The 25,023-nt window shown below is 37.3% G+C and overlaps 1 protein-coding gene and 2 pseudogenes across 1 annotated transcript; 1 reads left to right on the top strand and 2 right to left on the bottom strand.

The window, feature by feature from the left end:
• The first annotated feature begins 367 nt into the window (after positions 1 to 367).
• Positions 368 to 5,162, top strand: LOC133226758 (olfactory receptor 51H1-like). The gene has a single exon (XM_061380631.1). The coding sequence runs from the start codon at positions 1,016 to 1,018 to the stop codon at positions 1,970 to 1,972; it is 957 nt and encodes a 318-aa protein (XP_061236615.1). The 5' UTR covers positions 368 to 1,015; the 3' UTR covers positions 1,973 to 5,162.
• A 776-nt stretch (positions 5,163 to 5,938) lies between these two features.
• LOC133261019 (olfactory receptor 51I2-like) lies at positions 5,939 to 8,196 on the bottom strand (annotated as a pseudogene).
• Positions 8,197 to 23,988: 15,792 nt separating this feature from the next.
• Positions 23,989 to 25,023, bottom strand: LOC133261018 (olfactory receptor 51A4-like; annotated as a pseudogene).

Genomic DNA, 25,023 nt, shown 5'->3' with positions numbered 1-25,023 from the left:
ACATTTTAATGAACTACAATTTGATGAGTTTTCAATAACATGTAAAATCATATGATTAGTACATCAGCCATGATATGGAACATTTTGATCTTCCAAAAAGTTGTTTCCTGCCTATTTGTACTCAGTCTCTTTATACTCCCTTTTCATCTCTAAAATCTCTGGTCAACTATCACTGATTTTGGCTTTTCTAAAATTTCATACAAATGAGATCATACAGTATGTGGGGTTTTGTATTTGCCTTCTTTCTTTTTTTTTTTTTTAAATTTTATTTTATTTTTAAACTTTACATAATTGTATTAGTTTTGCCAAACATCAAAATGAATCCACCACAGGTATACATGTGTTCCCCATCCTGAACCTAAGAGCACAAATGACCCATTCAAGCTATTGCCTCTATCAGGAATTATTTCCTTTTCAAATTAAAGCTTATGGATCTTTGCAATATGTGCATCAATTCAACACTGGGTGTATGTTTGGTTTCTTTCCTTTTTCTTTTTTTGCTATCATGAATAAAGCTTATTTGATTATGTTCAAGTCTTTCTATGGATATGTGTTTTTATTTCTCTTGGGCAAATTCTTAGAAGTGAAATTGCTGGGTACTGTTAAATGTTTGATAAGAGTGCGTGTGACTTTATGTGAAACTGCCAAGCTGATATCCAAAGAGGCTCTGTACCATTTGTATCCCATCAGAATTTCAGTTGTTCCATATGCTCACCAACACAGTATTTTCAGGTATTTTTAATTCTAGCTATTCTAATGGTATCTTATTGTACTTCTCATTTACATTTTCTAAATAAATAAAGATGTTGAACATTTTTTCATGTGCTTAGTTGCCATTCATAATATCAAGAGGAATAATTATGAAGTTATAAACCAAATTTTGAGTTTTTCATGTCTTAATTTTGTAACTCTATGTATAGGCAATCAGTTTGCTTTTAATCAGATTTCCTGACACACAATCTCTCTTTTATAGGGTGAGAAGCATCTTGGACTTCAGTCTGACCTACACCTTTCCATGTGGTCTTTTAATCACACTGTTTCTAATTGGCCCACCTTCTCCTTCATTGGTATACCTGGTCTGGAGGCTGCCCAAATATGGATTTCCATTCCCTTCTGTCTCCTGTATCTCCTAGCCCTTATGGGAAATGCTCTTCTGCTTATCCTGGTTAAAGCAGAACATAATCTTCATGAACCTCAGTTCTATTTTTTGGCTGTGCTGGCCCTTACTGACCTAGGCCTTTCATTGTCTACAATGCCTAGTGTCTTGGCTATCTTCTGGTTCAATGTCCACTCCATCGGCCTGGATGCCTGCTTAACCCAGATGTTCTTCATCCACACCCTCTCCTCAGTAGAATCAGGTGTCCTGGTAGCCATGGCTTTTGACCGCTTGGTAGCTATCTGTGCTCCACTGAACTACACCAGGATCCTGACGCACTCTACTGTCGCCTACCTTAGTGGAGCTGCTGTCATACGCGGTGCCACCCTGGTGGCCCCTCTGCCTTTCCTCCTCAGGACCTTTCCTTTTTGTGGGGCCAATATCCTCTCACACTCTTATTGCTACTACCCTGATATGCTGAACTTGGCCTGTGGGGACATCATTTTTAGCGGTGTCTATGGATTGGTGTTTGTACTCTTCACATTTGCAGTAGATGTTGTCTTCATCTTAGTTTCATACATGAAGATCTTGGCCACTGTTATAAAGCTGGGGAATCAAGACAGAAACTGGAAATCACTGCATACCTGTGCCTGTCACCTATGCACAGTATTTGTGTTTTACCTGCCCCTCATCAGCTTGGCAGTGCTGCATCACTACACCCAGAACACTTCCCCGATTCTATTCACCAGCATGAGTAATGCCTACCTCCTCATGACACCACTGCTCAACCCTCTTGTCTACAGTCTCAAATCCAGGCAGATCCAGGCTGCTCTGCGCAAGCGATTTTGGGTTCAACGTATTATTGCTGGAGAATGACGTTTTTCTCTATATCAGAAGAGAGAACTGATTTAAAAAGTGCTGTTCAGGATCTGCTATGTGCCGAATAGTATGTTAGGCACCATGAATTCAAAAATAAAAAGACTCAGGCCTTTCCCTCAAGCTAATTTAACTATGCAGGGAAAGAGAAGCAGAGGGCTTAAATAAATGCTCATAACTGATCATGAGTGATGACTGTTTGGTAGTGGTAAGGAGAAATGGCAACAGAAACTCAAGTTCAGTGTTTTTGGTGTATGAGTTGCATGAAATCATGTATTCACAACTGCTAAATTGAAGTGTATGATGCTGGATTTTAAAAGATCAAAGAGGGGCTGATTTTACTGAGAAAAACAAGATTTCACCTGATTCTTAATTGCCCATGTTGTTTAAGTTGAAGCATTATAAAATTTTAAATTGGTGATAAATTTATGACTATATGCTTAATAGTTTTGGCCATTTCTTAGGGTTGGAGTACTAGTTGATATCTCAACCTGATGGTTTTTAACCAAAAATAAAGGAGCTGTATGAAAATAAATAATATATAAGAATGTGAGAAATGGTTATTCTTACTCATCGTCTTACTTCATTCAGAATTCATACTTTTTTTGGATTTTGTTTGGTTTCTCACTCCGTACTGAGAATATATAGGGCTACATTTCATCTTCTGAAACAAGGATTCAACTCCTTTCTCTAATTTTCCAAAAGGAAAAATGAATTATTCTCTTGGGGTCAACTCTTGAGGTTAGTCATAAATAAATGAAGACTTGTCTTGCTGAATTAGCTTAGGAAACAAATAAAAGACTTACTTGTCAATCGGAATGAATAAACATACAATAGCTTTAGCAAGAATTTCAAACTAATTTACAGAAGTTCTAAGTAAATTTCAAAATGATCTCTAAAGTAATCAAAATATTTTTCATATTTGCCTAGCATGTTTAGTAAGACATCAGAGACATACAGAAGGCAAAACTATAATATTCATATAGCTTCCATTCTATTAATGAAAATCATGGAACAGCAGCAGACCATGCACCTAAATATAATTAATGAATTGGAGACTCAGTTTAAATTATGTAAATTAGGTGTAAAGTAAACTAGTGAAGACTGGGTTTATTAGAAACTTCTGCCTGCAAGACTGAAAAGATCATGAAAACAAAGACCATGGAAACTTAATATCTATCTCAATTTCAAAAGCATTCATCTACCTGAAATCTGTTATATATTAACAGAATAGAGGGAGTAAAATATATATAAATGTATAATCTTTGATCTTATTGAGAGGTCATTTGAGAAATATCATGAGTACCCTCAAAACATAAAATGAAATTCTGATTCTTAGTATGTTTCTACAAGTTTTAAAATCTGATTTAACATTTTTCTTTATTGAGTCTTTCCACTCAAAAGCGTTTTAACTCTGACAGTCTTAAGTATGATGATAGGGAAATAGGGATCATTTCTCTGCATTGTTCCATTTTTTTGAAGACTGCAGATAAATTTCCTTTGAGGAACTCCTTAGCTCGTTGTACAGCTTGAGTGAGACCAACAATAACAGTATTTTAATAAATTCCTCTCCTGACTTTTCAACTGCAGAGATTAAAAACTGAAGAAAAAAATTCTCTCCCTTTACATAGTATGCTATAAAGAGTTTAAGATCACTGTTTCTACTGGACAGTGAAGGGACACAAAACCATTTACAGAACATCTTCCCCAGTTATGTGATTATCTACATTAGGGGAAAAAAAAATGAGTGTAAAACAAGATAGAAGCAGATATGAAGGATAGCTTCAGAAAGAAAAAGGGACATAATGACATTGAGTGCTAAAGCTTGGTCCTTAAGATCCTTTAATTTAATCTATGCCCCATTCTGGCATTTCAGTTTACTTATAAATTGCTTTATGTATAAGTTAAATAATCAAGCAATTAATGGTATGTTCTGTCTTAATGGCATGTTGTTGCCTTAAAGTATGAAAATTTTATTCCTGTGTTGTCTCACTCACTATGTACCAATAATCTAAATGAGAGCATTTTGTCTGATTCATTTGTCCCCTAATGTGTGGCAGATAGTGGATGCCAAGAATAGCTATGTAAAGATACAAAATAAAGGGGAACAAGAGAAAGTGAAAGAAACAAAGGGACAGAAGGTGATAAGTAAAAACAATTATACATGACTATTGAATTCATAGATTCATGAATTAATGTCCACATAATTAATTAAAAGTGAATGGAATAATAATAGCTGGCTCTACTCTGTGATAGTTAATTTTCAGGCATCATTTGCATAAATAAATAACTTAATGCCTGTCTTTGATTTGAGGTGACGATACTGAGCAGATAAATATATGATATACACAGTTATAAAACAGGCAATCTAGTCTGAATTCTTTTAAACATTTACAAATACATACATTTTATATTTGAACATATGAAACATATATTAAAATGAACCTCTAAATATGTCTTTGAACTTCAGAGCAACTGTATTATTTGCTGGTCATCTTTAATATCACCATCTGAGCAATAAAGACTTTATTCTTTTATATTTATCTTTAAATCCTGGCTTGACCCTTGTCCTTTTCATATTTTTAGCTTGTAATATACTGGTTAATATTTACTGAACATTTATTATATACCAGACATTGTGGTAAGCATACTCAGTAAGTTATGTGTAGCATAGCATATTTCTTCTTGCAATGTTCTTAGAAAATAGATACCAGTATCAACTCCTTTTCCATTGAGGCACATTAATGGTCATTCACCATGTTCCCTGGATACATAGAAGATAAATTATAGAGTCCTGATTTTATTTTAATTGATACATACTGCTGCTGCTGCTGCTAAGTCGTTTCAGTCGTGTCCGACTCTGTGCAACCCCATAGACAGCAGCCCACTAGGCTCCACTGTCCCTGGAATTCTCCAGGCAAGAATACTGGAGTGGGTTGCCATTTCCCTCTCCAATGCATAAAAGTGGAAAGTGAAAAGTGAAAGTGAATTCACTCAGTCGTGCCTGACTCTTAGCAACCCCATGGACTGCAGCCTAGCAGGCTCCTCTGTCCATGGGATTTTCCAGGCAAGAGTACAGGAGTGGGGTGCCATTGCCTTCTCTGTAATTGATACATACTTATCCTCAAATTAATGTGAAATCCAATTTAATACAACCTGAGAAAATTAAGTATGATTACATAGATGGCAAATTTTAGGTACAGAAGCTTTGTTATATTTTTGCTTTAATCTCTTATTGTATTTTTGTATCAGATGAAGTTTAGATTAATGTGGTTTCAGGAAAAATCATAAAATAGATTTCAATAAAAAATATAAAAATAAAACCTCTTGTCTCCCATTTGTACTATTTCCCTTTATAATATCTCAAACCCACCAAAAATAATAACTCTCTGTATAATAATATAAATATCTTACTTTTAACCAAATTTGAGCCATATAACTATGTATGAGGGATTCTCATATATAAAATATTTCTCAAACTGTTTGGATTGAAATGGGGCTCCTGGATAAGTGGTATGAAATTAGGGATAAATAAACTTTAGAGAAACATAAGGTGAAGGTGAAGGAACCTTTAGAAATATATTCGTTGATCTAATATTTAAAACTAAAAGAGAATCTCCTACTTCCAAAAAGATTGTAGTAAAATTATACAAAGTGAAAGTGATAGTCCTTCAGTTGTGTCTGACTGTGTGCGACCCCATGGACTGGAGCCTTCCAGGCTCCTCTGTCCATGGAATTCTCCAGGAAAGGATACTGGAGTTGGTTGCCATGCCCTTCTCCAAGGGATTTTCCTGACCCAAAGATTGAACCTGGGTCTCCTGCTTTGCAGGCAGATTCTTTACTATTTTGAGTCACCTAGGAAGCAAAATCACACAGAAACATACCAAAGGGCGGACTTCAACACACAAGAAATAAATGTCTATTCCTGTTTCTTTTTACAATATCCCTGACCTTTTGATCATTTACTCAAAATACTTCTACTCTGTTCTGTCTTGTCTTAAATTTGAACAGTCTACCTAGTGAAGTTCTAATCTGTTTTGTTTTCACACTATAAACCAATGGGTTAAGGACAGGTGTGATGCTGGGAGCGAGCTCCGCCCATGGCAAAGGTCATGAGGAAGGAGGATCGGCATACACAAAGGCGAGATCGAGCCTCAGGAGTCCCCCTCGAAATTCTTGAGCATCTGCCCCCAAAACCAGTCTGCCTACTTTCTGCTTTGTGCTTTCACCTACACCTCTGACTTTACGGGGGGCTGTCCCCCACTACGTCTCTCTGAAGAAAGAGTTAGCTTACAGCTCCAGTTAATAATTCCTGGGTGTGACAGTGTTTCAACCTACAAACTCCTTTGGAAGTCCTCTAGCCTGCCTGAATAGGTTTTTCCGGCCACATGTGATTGTTCAGAGCCTCCCAACTGTGAGAGGCAGGAGATGTTCTAAACTGTCTAAACACAGATTCCTTTGAGTAGTTAAAAGATTGATTAGAAATTGTATTGGTGAAGGGATTTTCACTTATTGGGCCAATGTTTGCTGCTAAGTCTCCATACTCCTTACCTACTGTGTCCTTGGCAGTGTATTGATTGATATAATGGGTGTATAGAAATGTAAGTAGTAGCCTCAATGTTTGTAACCTTGGACCCTTGAGTTAATTCTTTTCTTGATTGAGCCCACCTCACCTTTGCCCTATAGAAATGCAGCTTTGTCCAATGCTTTTTTGGAGGCTGGTGCCTGACTTTGGAATAATCACCTTTAGAGAAAAATAAGTTCCTTAAAATGTTAACAGGCCTCCTGGCCAGAAGATGATGTAAATCACCTGAACTTTTGCATATGATAAGTTTGAAAGCCTGGCTTCGATTAGGACCAGGAACTGCTGTCCTTGCATGACTCCACCCCTTCCCCCATTATCCTCTATGCACAACTTAAGATATAAAAACTACTTTGGAAAATAAAGTGCGGGACTTGTTCACCGAAATTTGGTCTCCCCATGTCGTTCTTTCTTTCTCCTTCTAGCTGAATTTTTCCTCTGAGGCAGGGAAGCTCGTCAAGCCTACTAATTTTGCCTGGGCTTCTAAGATCTGACCGGGGAGGCCTTAGTGTCTCCTCTCCTTTGGGAGAATGGGAGGACGCCTGCGGCCTTCGTAGGTGACGTTAATTCCCTGCTTTGGAATTTTATTCAGCCTCTTTTCTTCACTGAATTTTCCTACTGAGCTATCCTTATTTCAGCCGCTTTTCTCCACTGAATTTCCTCACTGAGCTATCCTCATGCTATTACTCTTTATAACCTTAATTAACATTTAATTAAGCAGTTGTTTCCTGATCCTCGCCGACGCCGTCTCTCCTTCGAATACCCTGGATCAGCAGGGGCTGGACCCCGGCAGGGTGAGAAAAAGGAAAATATTGGACATGATGATGGAGTAGTACCTGCCTATTCTGTGGATCAAGGCTAAGGCAATAAGTGGGACATAGAAAATCAAGACAGTGAGAAAGTGGGAGACACAAGTGTTGAGCACCTTAAGGTATTCTTCCCTGGAAGCTATTCCCGGAACTGTCTTCAAGATTAGAGCATAAGACAGAACAATAAAGACAGAATCAACCCCAAAGGAGCAGAGTATCAAGGCCAGCCCGTAGATAATGTTCACATAAATAGACCCACATGCCAGCTTCATCACATCAGGGTAGAAGCAGAATGAGTAGCATAGAACAATATTCCTACAGAAGGGAAGCTGTTGGAGCAGAATGGGCAAGGGGATCATCAGTGCTACCCCTCGAGCCACAACAGCCAGGCCCATCTGAGTAATGCAGGAGGGAGTCAGGACTATGATGTAGCATAGTGGGTTGCATATGGCTACAAAATGGTCAAAGAACAGTCAGCAACAGGGCTAACTCCATGAAAGAGAAGGTGTGGATGAAGAACATCTGAGCCAGGCAACCATGGAACTCAATCTCTTGATGGTTGAAAAAAAGACTTTAAAAACAGTGGGCAGTGTAGACATGTCTATGTCAGTGGTGGATAACAAGGACAAGAATACATATTGAGGCTCAAGAAGGCTGGGAGTCTTGTGTACTATGTGAATGATGATGCTGTTCCCCAAGATGGCAGTCACATACATGATGCTCAATGGGGTGGAGATCTAGTAAATAAGATGCCTCCAGTCCTGGGATTCCTGACAGAAGGAAGAAGGGTGTTTGATGATGGGTGCTGTTGAGCATAGACATGATGGTGAAACCTGAAAAAAGAGAGTATGTGTAGAAAGTCAAGCAGTAAAGTTAACTCAGTTTCATTCCGTAGTTGAAGAAAGAATTTAGAGGCAGAGGAAGGTAAATTCTGTTGTATGAAGAGAAGATTGAATAGGGTTGAATTTAGTTTAATTCAAAAAGCCTATGTAGTATTTTTAGGTCATTCATAACTGTTTTGTGAGTATATTTGTTGATGCATTGGTAGCATCCAAACACTGCCAGGTAAACTATGCCAAAGGATTTTAAACAGAAAGATCTCACAGATCAAATGGAAGATTCACAAATGACATGATTAATTTAGTCATTTTAAAACATGCAGTGGGGGACTTTCTTGGCGGTTCAGTGGTTAAGACTTTGCCTTCTAACTCAGGGGGTGAAGGTTCAGTCCCTGGTTGAGGTGCTGGGATCCCACATGCCTTGTGGCAAAAATCAAAACAAAACAAAAACAAAACAGAAGTAATAGTATAATAAATTCAATAAAGACTTTAAAAATAGTATGCACCAAAAAAATTCTTTTATAAAATAAAACAAAACAATGCATTGGAAATGAGGGTAAAGATGGGATTTATTAACACGTTTAAAACAGTGTACAAATGGGAAACAAAGCCTGCAGTACCTGAATGCTGGATTATGCGATATTCATATGTCCTGTCTCTCTGCTGATGGTGTTAGAAAGACAAGGTGAGGTCTAAGCAAGGTAACCCCACAGGTGAAAAGTCCTTGTAGCCAACACTCATGCTCACTCTATCAGGCACACAATAGCATGTATGTATGGCTACAGCTTTAATTTTTCACCAATAAGGCTGCCCAACATGCATAAATTCTTTCCATATTTCTTGGGCTGAGAACATGGCGACCATAGCAAAACCACAATCGATGTTATTAATGGGCGACTGATTTAGTTATTTATAAAATAAATGCTATTATCATACTTCTGATTTTTTTCTATTCATTTTCTATCTAGAAATAACATGTTTGTTCTATCATATATTTCATATATTCTGTATTTAGCATGTCTTAACATGACCTACAACTTAGCCACTATCTATATTTACTATAACTTATTAACGTTGCCTATGTCTTATCAGCTACTTATTTGTTCTGCATAATAGCACTTAACAAATAATATACATTCTACCTAAATCTCAAAAATACAAATTTATTCAATTTGTATGCTTAATGCAGATCATAGCTTTTATCTACCCCACTGTCTTCTTTTCTGTACTTGAATTGAATAGTCTCCAATCATACAACAAGTACTCATGACTACTTCTTGGGATATGAAAGTTCTTGCTTGAAAAGAGAGAGAAACAAATTGTATAAACAAAAGAAACAATGAAGAAAGATTGGAATAGACAAAATTGATAAAAGAGAAATAAATTAGCAGCTGTTTGTGACCAAAACCCTTTCAAATAAGTACAGTTAGAGACAGAAAAATAGAAACCTGAGTAACAGAGTTATCAAATATTTGTTGAGCACTTATTTGACAGGATCTCTAGGTGATACAGATGATATACAACTTATGAGCCCTTCTGTAAAGTTTCTTGCAGAGTATGACACACTGGGGAAAAGATGAATCAATTCAAAACTAGGAACAAAGAAAGACATTATAAAATGATCTCTCACTATGTTATTTACAGAACTTTAATCAGTAGTTTTTCCTCAATCATTATTTTATTTGATAATGACTTCACTCCAACAAAGAGGAAGCCGGGTTTATTGTTTCAAAGCCAAATTAAAAATAAAAACAAAGGAAAATAAAAACTAAAATCTTCTTAACAGACTTGTGTGTGCTTAGTCACTCAGTTGTGTCCAACTCTTTGTGATCCCATGAACAGTAGTCCACTAGGCTCCTCTGTCCATGGGATTCTCCAGGCAAAAATACTGGAGTGAGTTGCCATTTCCTTCTCCATAACGGACTTAGGGGATAAACAAATTCCCAAGGCCATGTGACTTTGAGTCAGTCAGTATTAGAACCTAAATTTTCTGTCCTACTACTCTGTTTTTTCAATAACACCCTTGTTAAGTTATAAAAAAAAATAAATACAAATAGTAGGTATACAGTGAAAGGGTACTAAATAAGGAGTTGTAGAGTCATAGCAGAATTCAAGGAGAGAATCAAATATGAGCTTGTATTTGGGTGATGAAAAATTTTAATTAGAACAAGTAAAATCACTTGTTCCAGGCTGACTAATTCCAGGCTCACTGACTTATAAGAGCAAAGATATAAACAAAAGCAAAAATGAACAAGCAAATATAGCAAAAGTATAGACATCAGAATAAGACTTATTAGGGCAGGGCACAAGGAGTATGCTTCTGAATGATATGAAGAGTTGAAAAAGAAACAAAAATAAGATAGAATAGACGGTATAGTGTCTTGTTAAAAACCATAGGTTGGGGTAAAGAAGATGTGGTATAATTAGGGGTTTACTGAGTATCAGAATGCAAAATCATCAGTGCTAAAGACAGCTTGGATTTACTGCAAACTTCTTGGCTACTTTTATACCCACTAAGAGGTCAAGTGGTGAGAACCTAAACAATTGTATTTGATCTACCAGAGAGAGATATAGACTAGGGCACTTTTAAGTGGAGGAAAAACAAAACAAGCAACAAAAATGAACAGGATTCAATTGACAATATAAAGGGGAAGAAGTTCCTTGTCTCTCATTTTACACCAAAATTTTGAGCCTGGTTTCTGGGCTTAGAGAATGACATGAAAAGACATTTTAGGCAGTTCATGAACAAGAACTAAACTTTCTCAGAGAGAGGGTTTGATTTAAAAAGTCCATTTTAAAAACATTGTATCAATCATTTTTTTCTAGCATTATCTCTAGTGCCTTATTGAGAATTGGAAGGACTGGACTGGGCAGAGGTAGAGCTTGTTTATGGAAAAAGGGACATCACTCACACAGAGGTCATAGCTACTGTCAAGGAGGGGAAATTTCCCCCCTCCTTGATTCCTGGGTTCTTTTTGCCATTCTAATAATTAAATGTTGACAAGTCAGATTAACAAGAAAAAATTTAGTATGCATAGAGGTCTAATAGATATGGGGCATAAGAAGTAGCCACGGCGGCAGCTTTTATACTTTTTAAACAAAGGAACAATACCTATGAGAAGAATTGACACGGCAAAGAAATTTAGCCTTGACTGCTTAATTAGTAAAGAATCTAAACAGAGTTTGGGCTTGGGATAGTAAATTAAAAAGGAAGTGGAAAGTTTTATTAACATGGGCTTCTCACCCTGAATCCCAATCTCTGGTGATAGAATATCTCTTGGTAGGGGAAGGGTACCTTTCACATGAGAGACTTTCCTGCTTTCGGGGACAGAGAGAAAGCTTTTCTTACACTGGCTGTTTCTCAAGTAACTTTAATTCAAAATAATCAATATGCCATTGTGCCGTATTTTGGGGAGGCCTGCCCTGAGAGCTAGCACTAAAATTAGGAATAAATGATATCTATAATGGAAAGGCTAGTCAAGAGAATTAGGGCTAAAATTGGTTAGTAGATGTAGTTTTCAGGAATTTGGAGAAGGAAAAAGAGCAATAGTAATCAACTATTTCTATTAAGAAATAATAGTATTAAGTTAAAAGATTAAAAGAGAACTGAACACCAACTCTCCCAGGAATCAAAAAATGAGTGTTTCAGTTATTATTGAAGACAACTATTCTATAATTGAAGCTGAAGAACTGAAAAACCCCCTGTATTGTAGCTGATGGTTAGAAAGATTGTGGGTAAAAGTGGTTTTAGACTAGAGCACCAGAAATCAAGTATGAGAGGCGGTGTCTAGAAGTGAATGGGTAGTGCAAAACTGGTGGTGGAAAATGTAAACTATATAAGTTACGGCAAAAACAGTACTAGCTTTTTGCAACATCAGTTCAGTTCAGTCACTCTGTCATGTCTGACTCTTTGCAACCCCACTACTGCAGCATGGAAGCCTTCCCTGTTCATCACCAATTCCCAGAGCTTGCTCAAACTCATTGAGTCAGTGAGGCCATCCAAACATCTCATCCTCTGTCGTCCCCTTCTCCTCCTGCCTTCAATCTTTCCCAGCATCGGGATCTTTTCCAGTGAGTCAGTTTTGCAAGATAGCAGGAATAAAAAAGACAATTTGAAATAGGGTTTAAGAGCTTAAGCTCTGGAATCAGAAATCCCCAAATCAAACTCCTGTTCCCACCACTCCTATAATATATTAGACTTGTGATCTTGGTTAGCGGCTTAACCATTTTGTTCTCTGTAAAATGAACCAGAGGGATCCTATCATACTGCCACTAAAGTAAAGCTTTAAACTAAGCAGATAAGCAGAGAGTGCACTGTTGGAAGCTGAGAGCGGTAACAAGGAAGGAAGGTTGGATAGGGCTTAGCAGGAAAGAGGGGGTTTGGAAAGCAAGGACATCTTCCTTTCAAAGCCCTAGTTTTGTGAAGTCCTTCCACTGTAGAATACAAAAGAACAACTGCACTGTTCAAGTTCACAACTCTTGTCATTTGTCATGCTGCACAATACACACATAGGAGGGCTTGCTTTTTCTCCTAAAGTATACTTTCAGAAAATATACGGTGTATCATATAATTTCCCTTGGGGAACCTGAAACAAAGAAGATGCTTAGGTACAGAATCGTATTTTTTATAGGTCATGTTAAAGCTGTGCAGCATTGGTCTCTCTGAACTAGTCCTGTGGTAGGAAGACAGGAAGGACTTTACTTGCTGTTGGAAGTGGCAAAATGCCTCCATAGACCCAGTACAAGGAGCAATAAGACTAAACTACCTAGTAACTCTCATCCTATGTGTTATCCTCAAACATTCCTACAAAATAAAGAATGTGAGAATCTGCCTCCCTTTCATAATAGAGGGTGGATAGTACTATCATAAATCACTTATGTTACATTTAACATTTAGATAACTTTGTATCTGTTCCTTCCATGCTAGAGAATTAATGCTGGGAAAGATAAAAATATTTGAGAAAAGGAGAAAGTGAATAATGGGAGCTTGTGGAAATGGAGATATTCAAAAAATAGGAAGGATAGCAGCTTCAAAACAGTACTTCAGGATGTGAGAAGACATGAAAAATAAAGTCTAGCATGATAATCATGAGAGGAAGCACTCTAAGGGCACAAGCAATATTAATGGTTCACTGACCTTAAATTCAGCCACTGTGAGAACACTTTTCTTTTCAGCTTTAATCAGTTCTTTTCCTGTGAACTTCCTCTGAGTTATAATAAATTACTGCTTTCAGGTCTTCACACTTAAAGTTTAGTCAGAAAAGTCTTAGGTCACATTTGGGGCCACAGCACCTACGGCAGGGTAGCTGAACTCTGGACAATGGTTGGAGCGTTTGTTCACGTGCTGTAGTGTTTTGGCACTGTTGGGGCATGTTCCAGGTGGAAAAGTTTAGTTAAAAAGCCATCTGGCCTTCCAAATCCCTTGAGGATTGGCCAGGTCTTACAATGTCTTAGGAGATCACAGAATTCCTCAGAGAATAAGGTTGGGGCACTAAAATTGAAAAGAAATCAGGCCAGAAAAAAATATTCTTTCATTTTCTTTATACAGAGAAAACAGTTTCAGTGTCTAAACATTTCTGTGAAGAGATAATGGAAGTAGCTAGATCACAATAAGATTTAGTGCTGTGTCTGAGTGTGTGCATGTGTCTGAGAGTGTATGCCTGTGTGAATGGAATAGTATCAAAAGATTAGGACTTATTATTTTTAGTTAAAAATATGTTTTTCAAGAACCTTCTTTAAAAATGTCAATCTCAATTATATTCAATGTGAAAATCACTGTCACACATTTGAGACAATGCAAGTTGAGCCAGATCAGTTTTGACAGAAAAATTTAAAGCATGCTAGTTAGTTTTCTTTTGGATAGATTAAACAATTCAAGATTGTTTAAAGAAGATCCCCCAAAATAGACAAAAATATACCAATTCAGTTACTGATGAGTTTTCCTTTAGAGCCATGCACACATAGACTGTTAGAACAAAAATGAATGGAAGATTATCATAGATTCTCATTTATAGATGTGAGTCCCTGAGGAATGGATAAATACATGGTACATATATAAAGTGGAATATTACTCTGCCATTAAAAAGAATGAAATAGAGATTGTCAAACTGACTGAAGTAAATCAAAGTGAAATATCATATAATATTCTTATATGCAGAATCTAGAAAGAAATGATGCAAATGAACTTATTCACAAAACAGAAACTGACTTACAGACTAGAGAATGAATTTATGATCATGCGGGTTGGGAAGGAGGGCAAAGGGACAGTTACAGAGTTTGGTATCAACGTGTACACATTGCTATATTTAAAATGGGTAAACACCAAGGACCTATAGTATATTACAAGGAACTCTGCTCAATATTATGTAACAACCAAATGGGAAAAGAATTTTTAAAAGAATGAATACATATATACATATAACTGAATCACACTGCTGTACATCTAAAGCTATCATAACATTGTTAATCAACTATACTTCAATGTAAAATGAACAAGGCAAAGACATAGAGGAAAACAATAGAATGGCAAGGAGTAGAGCTCTCTTCAAGAATACTAGAGATACCAACCAGTCCATTCTGAAGGAGATCAGCCCTGGGATTTCTTTGGAAGGACTGATGCTAAAGCTGAAACTCCAGTACTTTGGCCACCTCATGCGAAGAGTTGACTCATTGGAAAAGACTCTGAGGATGGGAGGGATTGGGGGCAGGAAGAGAAGGGGATGACAGATGATGAGATGGCTGGATGGCATCACCGACTCAATGGGTGTGAGTCTGAGTGAACTCCGGGAGCTGGTGATGGACAGGGAGGCCTGGCGTGCTGAGATTCATGGGGTTGCAAAGAGTCAGACATGACTGAGCTAATAAACTGAACTGAACTGAACACACTAGCAAAGTAATGCTCAAAATTCTCCAAGCTAGGCTTCAACAGTTTGTGAACCAAGAAATCCCAGATGTTGAAGCTGGCTTTAAAATGGCAGAGGAACCAGAGATCAAATTGCCAACATCCATTGGATCATAGAAAAAGCAAGAGAATTCCAGAAAAATACCTACTTCGTTGACTATGCTACAGCCTTTGACTGTGTGGATCACAACAAACTGTGGAAAATGCTTCAAGAGATGGGAATGCCAGACCACTTGCCTCCTAAGAAATCTGTATGCAGGTCAAATAGCAACATTTACAACCAGACATGGAACAATAGACTGGTTTCAAATTGGAAAAGGAATATGTCAAGGATGTATATTGTCACCCTGCTTATTTAACTTATATGTAGAGTATATCATGTGAAATGCCAGGCTGGATGAAGCACAAGCTGCAATCAAGATTGCTGAAAGAAATATCAACAATTGCAGAGGAAGGTAAACTTCCAAACTCATTCTATGAGGCCACCATCACCCTAATACCAAAACCTGACAAAGATCCCACAAAAAAAGAAAACTACAGGCCAATATCACTGATGAACATAGATGCAAAAATCCTTAACAAAATTCTAGCAATCAGAATCCAACAACACATTAAAAAGATCATACACCATGACCAAGTGGGCTTTATCCAAAGGATGCAAGGATTCTTCAATATCCGCAAAGCAATCAATGTAATACACCACATTAACAAATTGAAAAATAAAAGCCATATGATTATCTCCATAGATGCAGAGAAAGCCTTTGACAAAATTCAACATCCATTTATGATAAAAACTCTCCAGAAAGCAGGAATAGAAGGAACATACCTCAACATAATAAAAGCTATATATGACAAACCCACAGCAAACATTATCCTCAGTGGTGAAAAATTGAAAGGATTTCCTCTAAAGACAGGAACAAGAAAAGGGTGCCCACTTTAACCATTATTTTCAACATAGTTTTGGGAGTTTTGGCCACAACAATCAGAGCAGAAAAAAAGTAAAAGGAATCCAAATTGGAAAAGAAGAAGTAAAACTCTCACTATTTGCAGATGACAAGATCCTCTACATAGAAAACCCTAAAGACTCCACCAGTAAATTACTAGAAGTAATTAATGATTATAGTAAAGTTGCAGGATATAAAATCAACACACAGAAATCTCTTGCATTCCTGTACACTAATAATGAGAAAACAGAAAGAGAAATTAAGGAAACAATTCCATTCACCATTGCAACGGAAAGAATTAGATATTTAGGAGTATATCTACCTAAAGAAACTAAAGACCTATATATAGAAAACTATAAAACACTGGTGAAAGAAATCAAAGAGGACACTAATAGATGGAGAAATATACCATGTTCATGGATTGGAAGAATCAATATAGTGAAAATGAGTATACTACCCAAAGCAATTTATAGATTCAATGCAATCCCTATCAAGCTACCAACTGTATTCTTCACAGAGCTAGAACAAAAAATGTCACAATTTGTATGGAAATACAAAAAACCTCGAATAGCCAAAGCTATCTTGAGAAAGAAGAATGGAACTGGAGGAATCAACCTACCTGACCCCAGGCTCTACTACAAAGCCACAGTTATCAAGACAGTATGGTACTGGCACAAAGACAGAAATATAGATGAATGGAACAAAACAGAAAGCCCAGAGATAAATCCACGCACATATGGACACCTTATCTTTGACAAAGGAGGCAAGAATATACAATGGATTAAAGACAATCTCTTGAACAAGTGGTGCTGGGAAAACTGGTCAACCACTTGTAAAAGAATGAAACTAGAACACTTTCTAACACCATACACAAAAATAAACTCAAAATGGATTAAAAATCTCAATGTAAGACCAGAAACTATAAAACTCCTAGAGGAGAACATAGGCAAAACACTCTCCGACATACATCACAGCAGGATACTCTATGACCCACCTCCCAGAATATTGGAAATAAAAGCAAAAATAAATAAATGGGACCTAATTAAACTAAAAAGCTTCTGCAAAACAAAGAAAACTATTAGCAAGGTGAAAAGGCAGCCTTCAGAATGGGAGAAAATAATAGCAAATGAAGCAACTGACAAACAACTAATCTCCAAAATATACAAGCCACTCCTATAGCTCAACTCCAGAAAAATAAATGACCCAATCAAAAAATGGGCCAAAGAACTAAATAGACATTTCTCCAAAGAAGACATACAGAGGGCTAACAAACACATGAAAAGATGCTAAACATCACTCATTATCAGAGAAATGCAAATCAAAACCACTATGAGGTATCGTTTCACGCCAGTCAGAATGGCTGCGATCCAAAAGTCTACAAGCAATAAATGCTGGAGAGGGTGTGGAGAAAAGGGAACCCTCTTACACTGTTGGTGGGAATGCAAACTAGTACAGCCACTATGGAGAACAGTTTGGAGATTCCTTAAAAAACTGGAAATAGAACTGCCTTATGATCCAGCAATCCCACTGCTGGGCATACACACTGAGGAAACCAGAAGGGAAAGAGACACGTGTACCCCAATGTTCATCGCAGCACTGTTTATAATAGCCAGGACATGGAAGCAACCTAGATGCCCATCAGCAGATGAATGGATAAGAAAGCTGTGGTACATATACACAATGGAGTATTACTCAGCCATTAAAAAAAATACATTTGAATCAGTTCTAATGAGGTTGATGAAACTGGAGCTTATTATACAGAGTGAAGTAAGCCAGAAAGAAAAACACCAATACAGTATACTAATGCATATATATGGAATTTAGAAAGATGCTAACAATAACCCTGTGTACGAGACAGCGAAAGAGACACTGATGTATAGATCAGTCTTATGGACTCTGTGGGAGAGGGAGAGGGTGGGAAGATTTGGGAGAATGGCATTGAAACATGTATAATATCATGTGTGAAACAAGTCGCCAGTCCAGTTTTGATGCACGATACTGGATGCTTGGGGCTGGTGCACTGGGATGACCCAGAGGGATGGTATGGGGAGGGAGGAGGGAGGAGGGTTCAGGATGGGGAGCACAGGTATACCTGTGGCGGATTCATTTCGATATTTGGCAAAACTAATACAATATTGTAAAGTTTAAAAATAAAATAAAAATAAAATAAAGATATAACTCCTATATTATCATGTCCAAGTAGATACAAATATTAATAATAATGATTAAAGTATTCAAATCTTCAAAAAAAAAGAAATATCAATAACCTCAGATATGCAGATGACACCACCCTTATGGCAGAATGTGAAGAAAAACTAAAGAGCCTCTTAATGGAAGTGAAAAGAGGAGAGTAAAAAAGCTGGCTTAAAACTCAACATTCAAAAAACGAAGATCATGGCACCTGATCCCATCACTTCATGGCAAATAGATGGGAAAACAGTGACAGACTTTATTTTGGGGGGCTCCAAAATCACTGCAGCCATAAAATTAAATGGTTTTGCAGCCATAAAATTAAAAGACACTTGCTCCTTGGAAAAAAAGCTATGACCAACCTAGATAGCATATTAAAAACAGAGACATTACTTTGCCAATAAAGGTCCATGTAGTCAAAGCTTTGATTTTTCCAGAAGTCATGTATGGATGTGAGAGTTGGACCATAAAGAAAGCTGATCAACAATGGATTGATGCTTTTGAACTGCAGTTTTAGAGAAGACTCTTGAGAGTCCCTTGGACTGCAAGGAGAACACACCAGTCAATCCTAAAGGAAATCAACCACGAATATACATTGGAACGACTTATGCTGAAGCTAATGCTCCAGTTTTTGGCCACCTGATGATAAAAGTTGATTCATTAGAAAAGCCCCTGATCTGGGGACAGATTGAATGCAGGAGGAGAAGTGGATGAAAGAAAATGAGATAGTTGGATGGCATCACCGACTTAATGGACATGAGTTTTGAGTAAGCTCCAGGTGATGGTGAAGGACAGGGAAGCCTTGCATGCTGCAATCCATCCGGTTGCAAAAAGTCAGACATGACTGAGCAACTGAGCAAGAACATAAGAACTTACAAAATTGTGAATTTGCTAAATGTAAAAAAAAAAAAAAATGCATTGTCCATGCTCATGAAATCTATTTGTTGTATGTTTAAAAATATAAGTCCAAGTTTTTAAACTGAGTTTACAGAGTCACTGAGTTCAATAATACAAGCCAAGATTTTGTAGCCATACTGCCTGGGGTCAAAGCTCCATTAAACTTGGGCAATTTGGTGTCCTTTAACAAATTATTTTAATGAAATGTGCCTTTGTTTGCTTGTCTATAAAATGGGTATTTATGAGTAGTAATGCATTACTATATATAAAGAGTATAGTATATTTGGCAAATGACAATCCACTCCAATATTCTTGCCTGGAAAGTTCCACAGACAGAGGAGCCTGGTGAGCTATAGTCCATGGGGTCCCAAAAAATCAGATAAGAATGAGCATGCATGCATGTTATCTGAGCCCAGTGACCATGAAATACAGCTGTTAATCTAAAATAATAAAGTAACCAGTTATTTTACCAGCAAAGCTGGTGTATTCAGAAGCAACAAAGAATTGCAATTTGGTTACATGGAATTAAGGGCTTCCCAGGTGGCTTGGTGGTAAAGAATCCTCCTGCCAATGTAATAGACACAGAAGAACATGGGTTTGATCCCTGGGTTGGAATGATCCCCTGGAGTAGGAAATGGCACCCTGCTCCCCTATTGTTGCCTGGAAATTTCAATGGACAGAGAAGCCTGGAGGGCTACAGTCCATGGAGTTGCAAAGAGTCAGACACACACACGACTGAGCACACACACGCACTTGAAATTATGGCAAACAACATGCAATCCCCATAAAGCACAAGAGAGGAAACTTTTACAGAGAAGGGGAAGTTGGGGGCAGGGCTGGGGAGTATTAAAAACAAAAATAATTGGAGGAAATGGAATTTGTAGTATAGCAGCTGTTTATTGGCTAAGTGGTAACAGTCTTCATTGACTGAGCTATTGCCAGGCAAGGAGAAAATATTTCTTCCTCCTGCTAATAATAAATTACTGTCACTTCCTGCCAGATACACAAAGCCTATCTTCAGGTCAGGATCTGTATTGACATCAAGCATGAGAGCTGCCCCTTTTGGCTTTCCAACTGCATTTTTGTGAGGTTTCCCATGATTACTTTGCACACAGCAAAGTTTAAGAGTTCTTTAACTTTTTTAGTCTAGGAAGCAGCTTACTGTAAGGAACCACCCTTCCCCATATGACGCAGATGAGCTTTAGTGATGCTGTCTTCCTTACCTATGACAAGGCCATACACACACCATTTAAATTCCCTTTTTTTTTAAATCTCATAAATGATTAGCTGAGCTATTTTGTCTCCACTGATCAATTTTTCCTCCCTTTGCAATAATCCTTTAAAATAAGTACAGAGTTTGTTTCATATTTTAAAATGTCCTGACATAGATCAAAGACTATAAAGGTGTTACTTATGACATTTTTTACTATGTGATATTATTAGAATCTTTATAAACTAGGCTCACAGACTTTTAAAGTAAATTTATTTATTTTTAATTGAAGGATACTTGCTTTACAATATTGTATTGGCCTCTGGCATACATGAGTCAACCAGAGGTACACATATATCCCTGTCCTATTAAACCTCCTCGCACCTCCCACCTCTTCCCACCCCTGTAGGCTGCTCACAGACTTTTAACTTAATATTTTAAATGTAAATGTATGGAAATTTTAAATTATTACAAATAACATAACTAAAATTTTAGATGGGCAAATATTAACAAACATAACAGGTTTGTTAAAAGTCTAGAACATTTGATAGTGTATGAATCACTCACAATCTCCACACTCCTAACACACTTATTATCAGACTTGGTATCATCCTCCATCCTTTTGTAGATAGTTTAGTTTATTATAGTTTCAATCATATACAGTTTTAAGCATTCTTCTAAAATTTATAACTATTAATTAAAGAGTAAATATGTAATTCATATTCCATACTGTCATTTTAAAGCCTACAATTCATGGTTTTCAATATCTTCAAAAAGATAAGTGACATTTGAAGTAACCCTTAAATACAGACCCCCTACTACAACAGCAAATGAAGATAGGAGTTTATAGGTTTTAGTCTGCTTTGAAGGGACAAAAGATCCTGCTTTCCCTATAAATGAGATATAAACAAAACAATATATCACCAAAGACTTGAGTTATAACTCCTTAAATTCCAGTTGGAGGTCCAATTCTTGTGTGCTAAAGCAATTTAGAGAATGAGAAGAGATAAAATTCTCTTCATAAATTCCATTAAAAAAGTACAGAACAAATGTTTGGATCATCACAAACCCAAAAAATCAACCAAACAAGAGAAAATATGTATTACATGGCCTCTCAGTTTCTCAAATGGAAAAATGTAAGCACAATTAAAATTAAAACTTTTATCTAAAATAACTAGCACAACATACATATACAAAAAAAAATTTTTTTAAAAGACAGAAGACAAAAACCAAGCTTCTAATCTCAGTATTTGGCCAGGGTTGTCTGCATGGTGTTGAAGCATTTATCCTCTCCTAATAATAAATGGAATTTAGTAATAATCTGAGCATATCTTTATAAAGCCTCACATTTTAATATTTTAATTATCATTTACTTCTTTTTTGGCCTGTAAATGACTTACTGGAGTGGAAAGAGTAGTATTCTTGACATGAAACAATAAGTCATCCAGTTGTTTCTTAGAACAGTATAAGTATCACTTAACTAGGGTCTTTCCTGGTGGCTTATGGTAAAGAATCTGCCTGCAGTGCAGGAGACAAGAGTTCAATCCCTGGGTTGGGAAGATCCCCTGGAGATGGGCATGGCAACCCACGCCAGTATTCTTGCCTGGAGGATCCCATGGACAGACGAGCCTGGCAGGCTACAGTCCAGAGGATTGCAATTGAGCGACTTAGCATGCACTTAATGAGGTGTATTTGCTTGCCTGGCAAACAATTATTATTTCATCAAGAATTTCTCCAAGGCCCTTACCTCACGGTATCTGTCAATTCTAATCTATTTTATCATGAATTTTGCTCCATTTTAATCTCTAGATTACTTCTACATTTACATCATTATTACTTTTAGATAGAGCTAAATCAGATTTATCTAGGGATTAATTATCTCATATGAGGATCTTATATCACAATTACTGTGCAATTTGAAGGAAAGTTTTTAAAGTGCAGGTGAAATCATCTCTTTGTTTTGCACTCCAACAATATGACGTATTTTTGTCTGCCTCCTATTTGGACATTGACTTTATCTGTATTTTATAATTTATTTTATATAAAATTTGTATTTGAATATATCCATTTTTGTGGTTGAAGAAGCATGAACTTTATTATGACTCTGTTGCTGTCTGCCAATTGTGCCCTTGACTCTATTGTTTAGGCTTTTTATTTTTTCCTTCTTTTTGAAAATCACAAAACAAATTTCCATTGTCTTATTGAACTATAATTGACATATAACATTCTGCAAGTATAAGGCATATAATGTATGTATTTGATACACTTATATATTGCAAAATTATTACATAGTAGAGTTAGTTAATACTGCCATTGTATCACATAATTCATTCAGTTCAGTTCAGTCACCCAGTAGTGCTCAACTCTTTGTGACCCCATGGACTGCAGCATACCAGGCCTCCCCATCCATCACCAACTCCTGGAGTTTACCCAAACTCGTTTCCACTGAGTTGGTGATGCCATCCAACCATCTCATTCTCTGTTGTCCTCTTCTCCTTCTGCCTTTAATCTTTCCCAGCATCAGAATCTTTTCAAATGAGTCAGTTCTTCACATCAAGTGGCCAAAGTACTGGAGTTTCAGTTTCAGCATCAGTCCTTCAAATGAATATTCAGGACCGATTTCCTTTAGGATGGACTGGTTGGATCTCCCTGTAATCCAAGGGACTCTCAAGAGTCTTCTCCAACACAGTAGTCAAAATGCATCAATTCTTCGGCTCTCAGCTTTCTTTATAGTCCAACTCTCCATCCATACATGACTACTGGATAAACCATAGCTTTGACTAGACGGACCTTTGTTGGCAAAGTGATGTCTCTGCTTTTTAATATGCTGTCTAGGTTGGTCATAACTTTTCTTCCAAGGAACAAGTGTCTTTTAATTTAATGGCTTCAGCCATGGTCTTCAGTGATTTTGGAACCCCCAACAATAAAATCTGTCAGTTTCCCCATCTATTTCCCATGAAGTGATGGGATCAGATGCCATGATCTTAGTTTTCTGAATGTTGAGTTTTAAGCCAACTTTTTTTCTCTCTCCTCTTTCACTTTGATCAAGAGGCTCTTTAGTTCTTCTTCACTTTCTGCCATAAGCGTGGTGTCATCTGCATATCTGAGGCAGAAATATCAATGGATATTTCTCCCGGTGATCTTCATTCCAGCTTGTGCTTCATCCAGCCCAGCATTTCTCATGATGCATTCTGCATATAAGTTAAATAAGCAGGGTGACAATATACATCCTTGATGTACTCCTTTCTCAATTTGGAACCTGTATGTTCTATGTCCACTTCTAACTGTTGCTTCTTGACCTGCATACAGATTTCTCAGGAGGCAGATCAGGTGGTCTGGTATTCCTGTCTCTTGAAGAATTTTCTACAGTTTGCTGTGATCTACACAGTTACATAATTATCACTTTCTTTTTGTGATAGGAACCCTTAAAATGTATTCTAAGCAATTTTCAAGTATATAATGCATTATTGTTAACTATAGTCACCATGTTATACATTAGATAACCAGAATTTACTCATTTCATAATTAGAAATTTGTGCAGTCTGACCAAAGTTTTCCTATTTCCTCATCTCCCTAGTCCCTGCCAAGTACCATTCTACTCTCTGTTTTTATCAGTTTAGCTTTTTAATATAACTCATATTTGATTATGTGAGCAAGTTTTTCCTGCTCTTGAATATCTTGTGCACTGCAAACCTTATTTGTTTTGTTTTCAGACTATAAACCAAGGGGTTAAGAACAGGAGTCAAAAAGAGGAAGAGGTTGGCCATGGTGACATGAAGAAGAGGAGATGTGAACCAAACCTACGAATTAGAGCCAGCACAATGAGTAGCACATAAAAGATGCAGACAGTGAAAATGTGGGAAACACAAGTGTTAAGTGCCTTGAGCTGACCATCTTTGGAGGCAATGCCCAGCACTGTTTTCAAAATTAGGCTGTATGAAATGACAGTGAACATAGAGTCAACTCCAAAGGAGCACAGGACAAGGGACAACCCATAAATGATGTTGACTGTGATAGGGCCACAAGCCAGCTTCATAACATCAGGGTGGTAGCAATAACAATGTGATAGAATGACATCCTTGCAGAAGGGCAATCGCTTGAGCAGAATTGGCAAAGGTACCATCAACACCACACCCCTAATCATGGCTGCAAGTCCCATCCCCATAATCCGAGAATAGGTTAAGACTACTGTGTAGTGCAGTGGGTTATGAATAGCTACAAATCTATCAAAGGCCATGGCCAGCAGGATGGCTGACTCCATGGAGGAGAAGGTATGGATAAAGAACATCTGCGTTAGGCAGGAGTAGAATTCAATCTCTCTGTAATTCAGGAGAAAGACACTGAGTACTGTAGGCAGAGTTGATAAAGACAGACCCACATCTGTGGCTGCCAGCATAGACAGGAAGATGTACTAAGGTTCGTGAAGCCTGGAGGTGGTTTTGATAATGAAGAGGATAGTGCTGTTACCTAGGAGGGCAATTAGGTACGTGATACACAGTGGGATAGAAATCCATATTTGCACACCTTCCAGTCCAGGGATGCCTGTTAAAAGGAGAGTAGGTGGCTGGAACCAGCTACTGTTCATAAGCTCCATAAAGATATTATTTGGGCACACAGCCCAAATCAGTTTCTAAATTTTTCTACTGACCACACACAAAAAAATTTTCAAGCATCCTGAA

The sequence above is a fragment of the Bos javanicus genome, chromosome 15 (genome assembly GCF_032452875.1).
Source record: "Bos javanicus breed banteng chromosome 15, ARS-OSU_banteng_1.0, whole genome shotgun sequence".
Taxonomy (NCBI): Eukaryota; Metazoa; Chordata; class Mammalia; order Artiodactyla; family Bovidae; genus Bos; species Bos javanicus.
Note: the sequence above shows the minus strand (reverse complement) of the source record. Positions and strands in the feature narration are given on the sequence as shown.

Coding starts and splice junctions, on each gene's coding strand:
- LOC133226758 (XM_061380631.1), top strand. CDS start 1,016: ATGTGGTCTTTTAATCACACTGTTTCTAATTGGCCCACCTTCTCCTTC.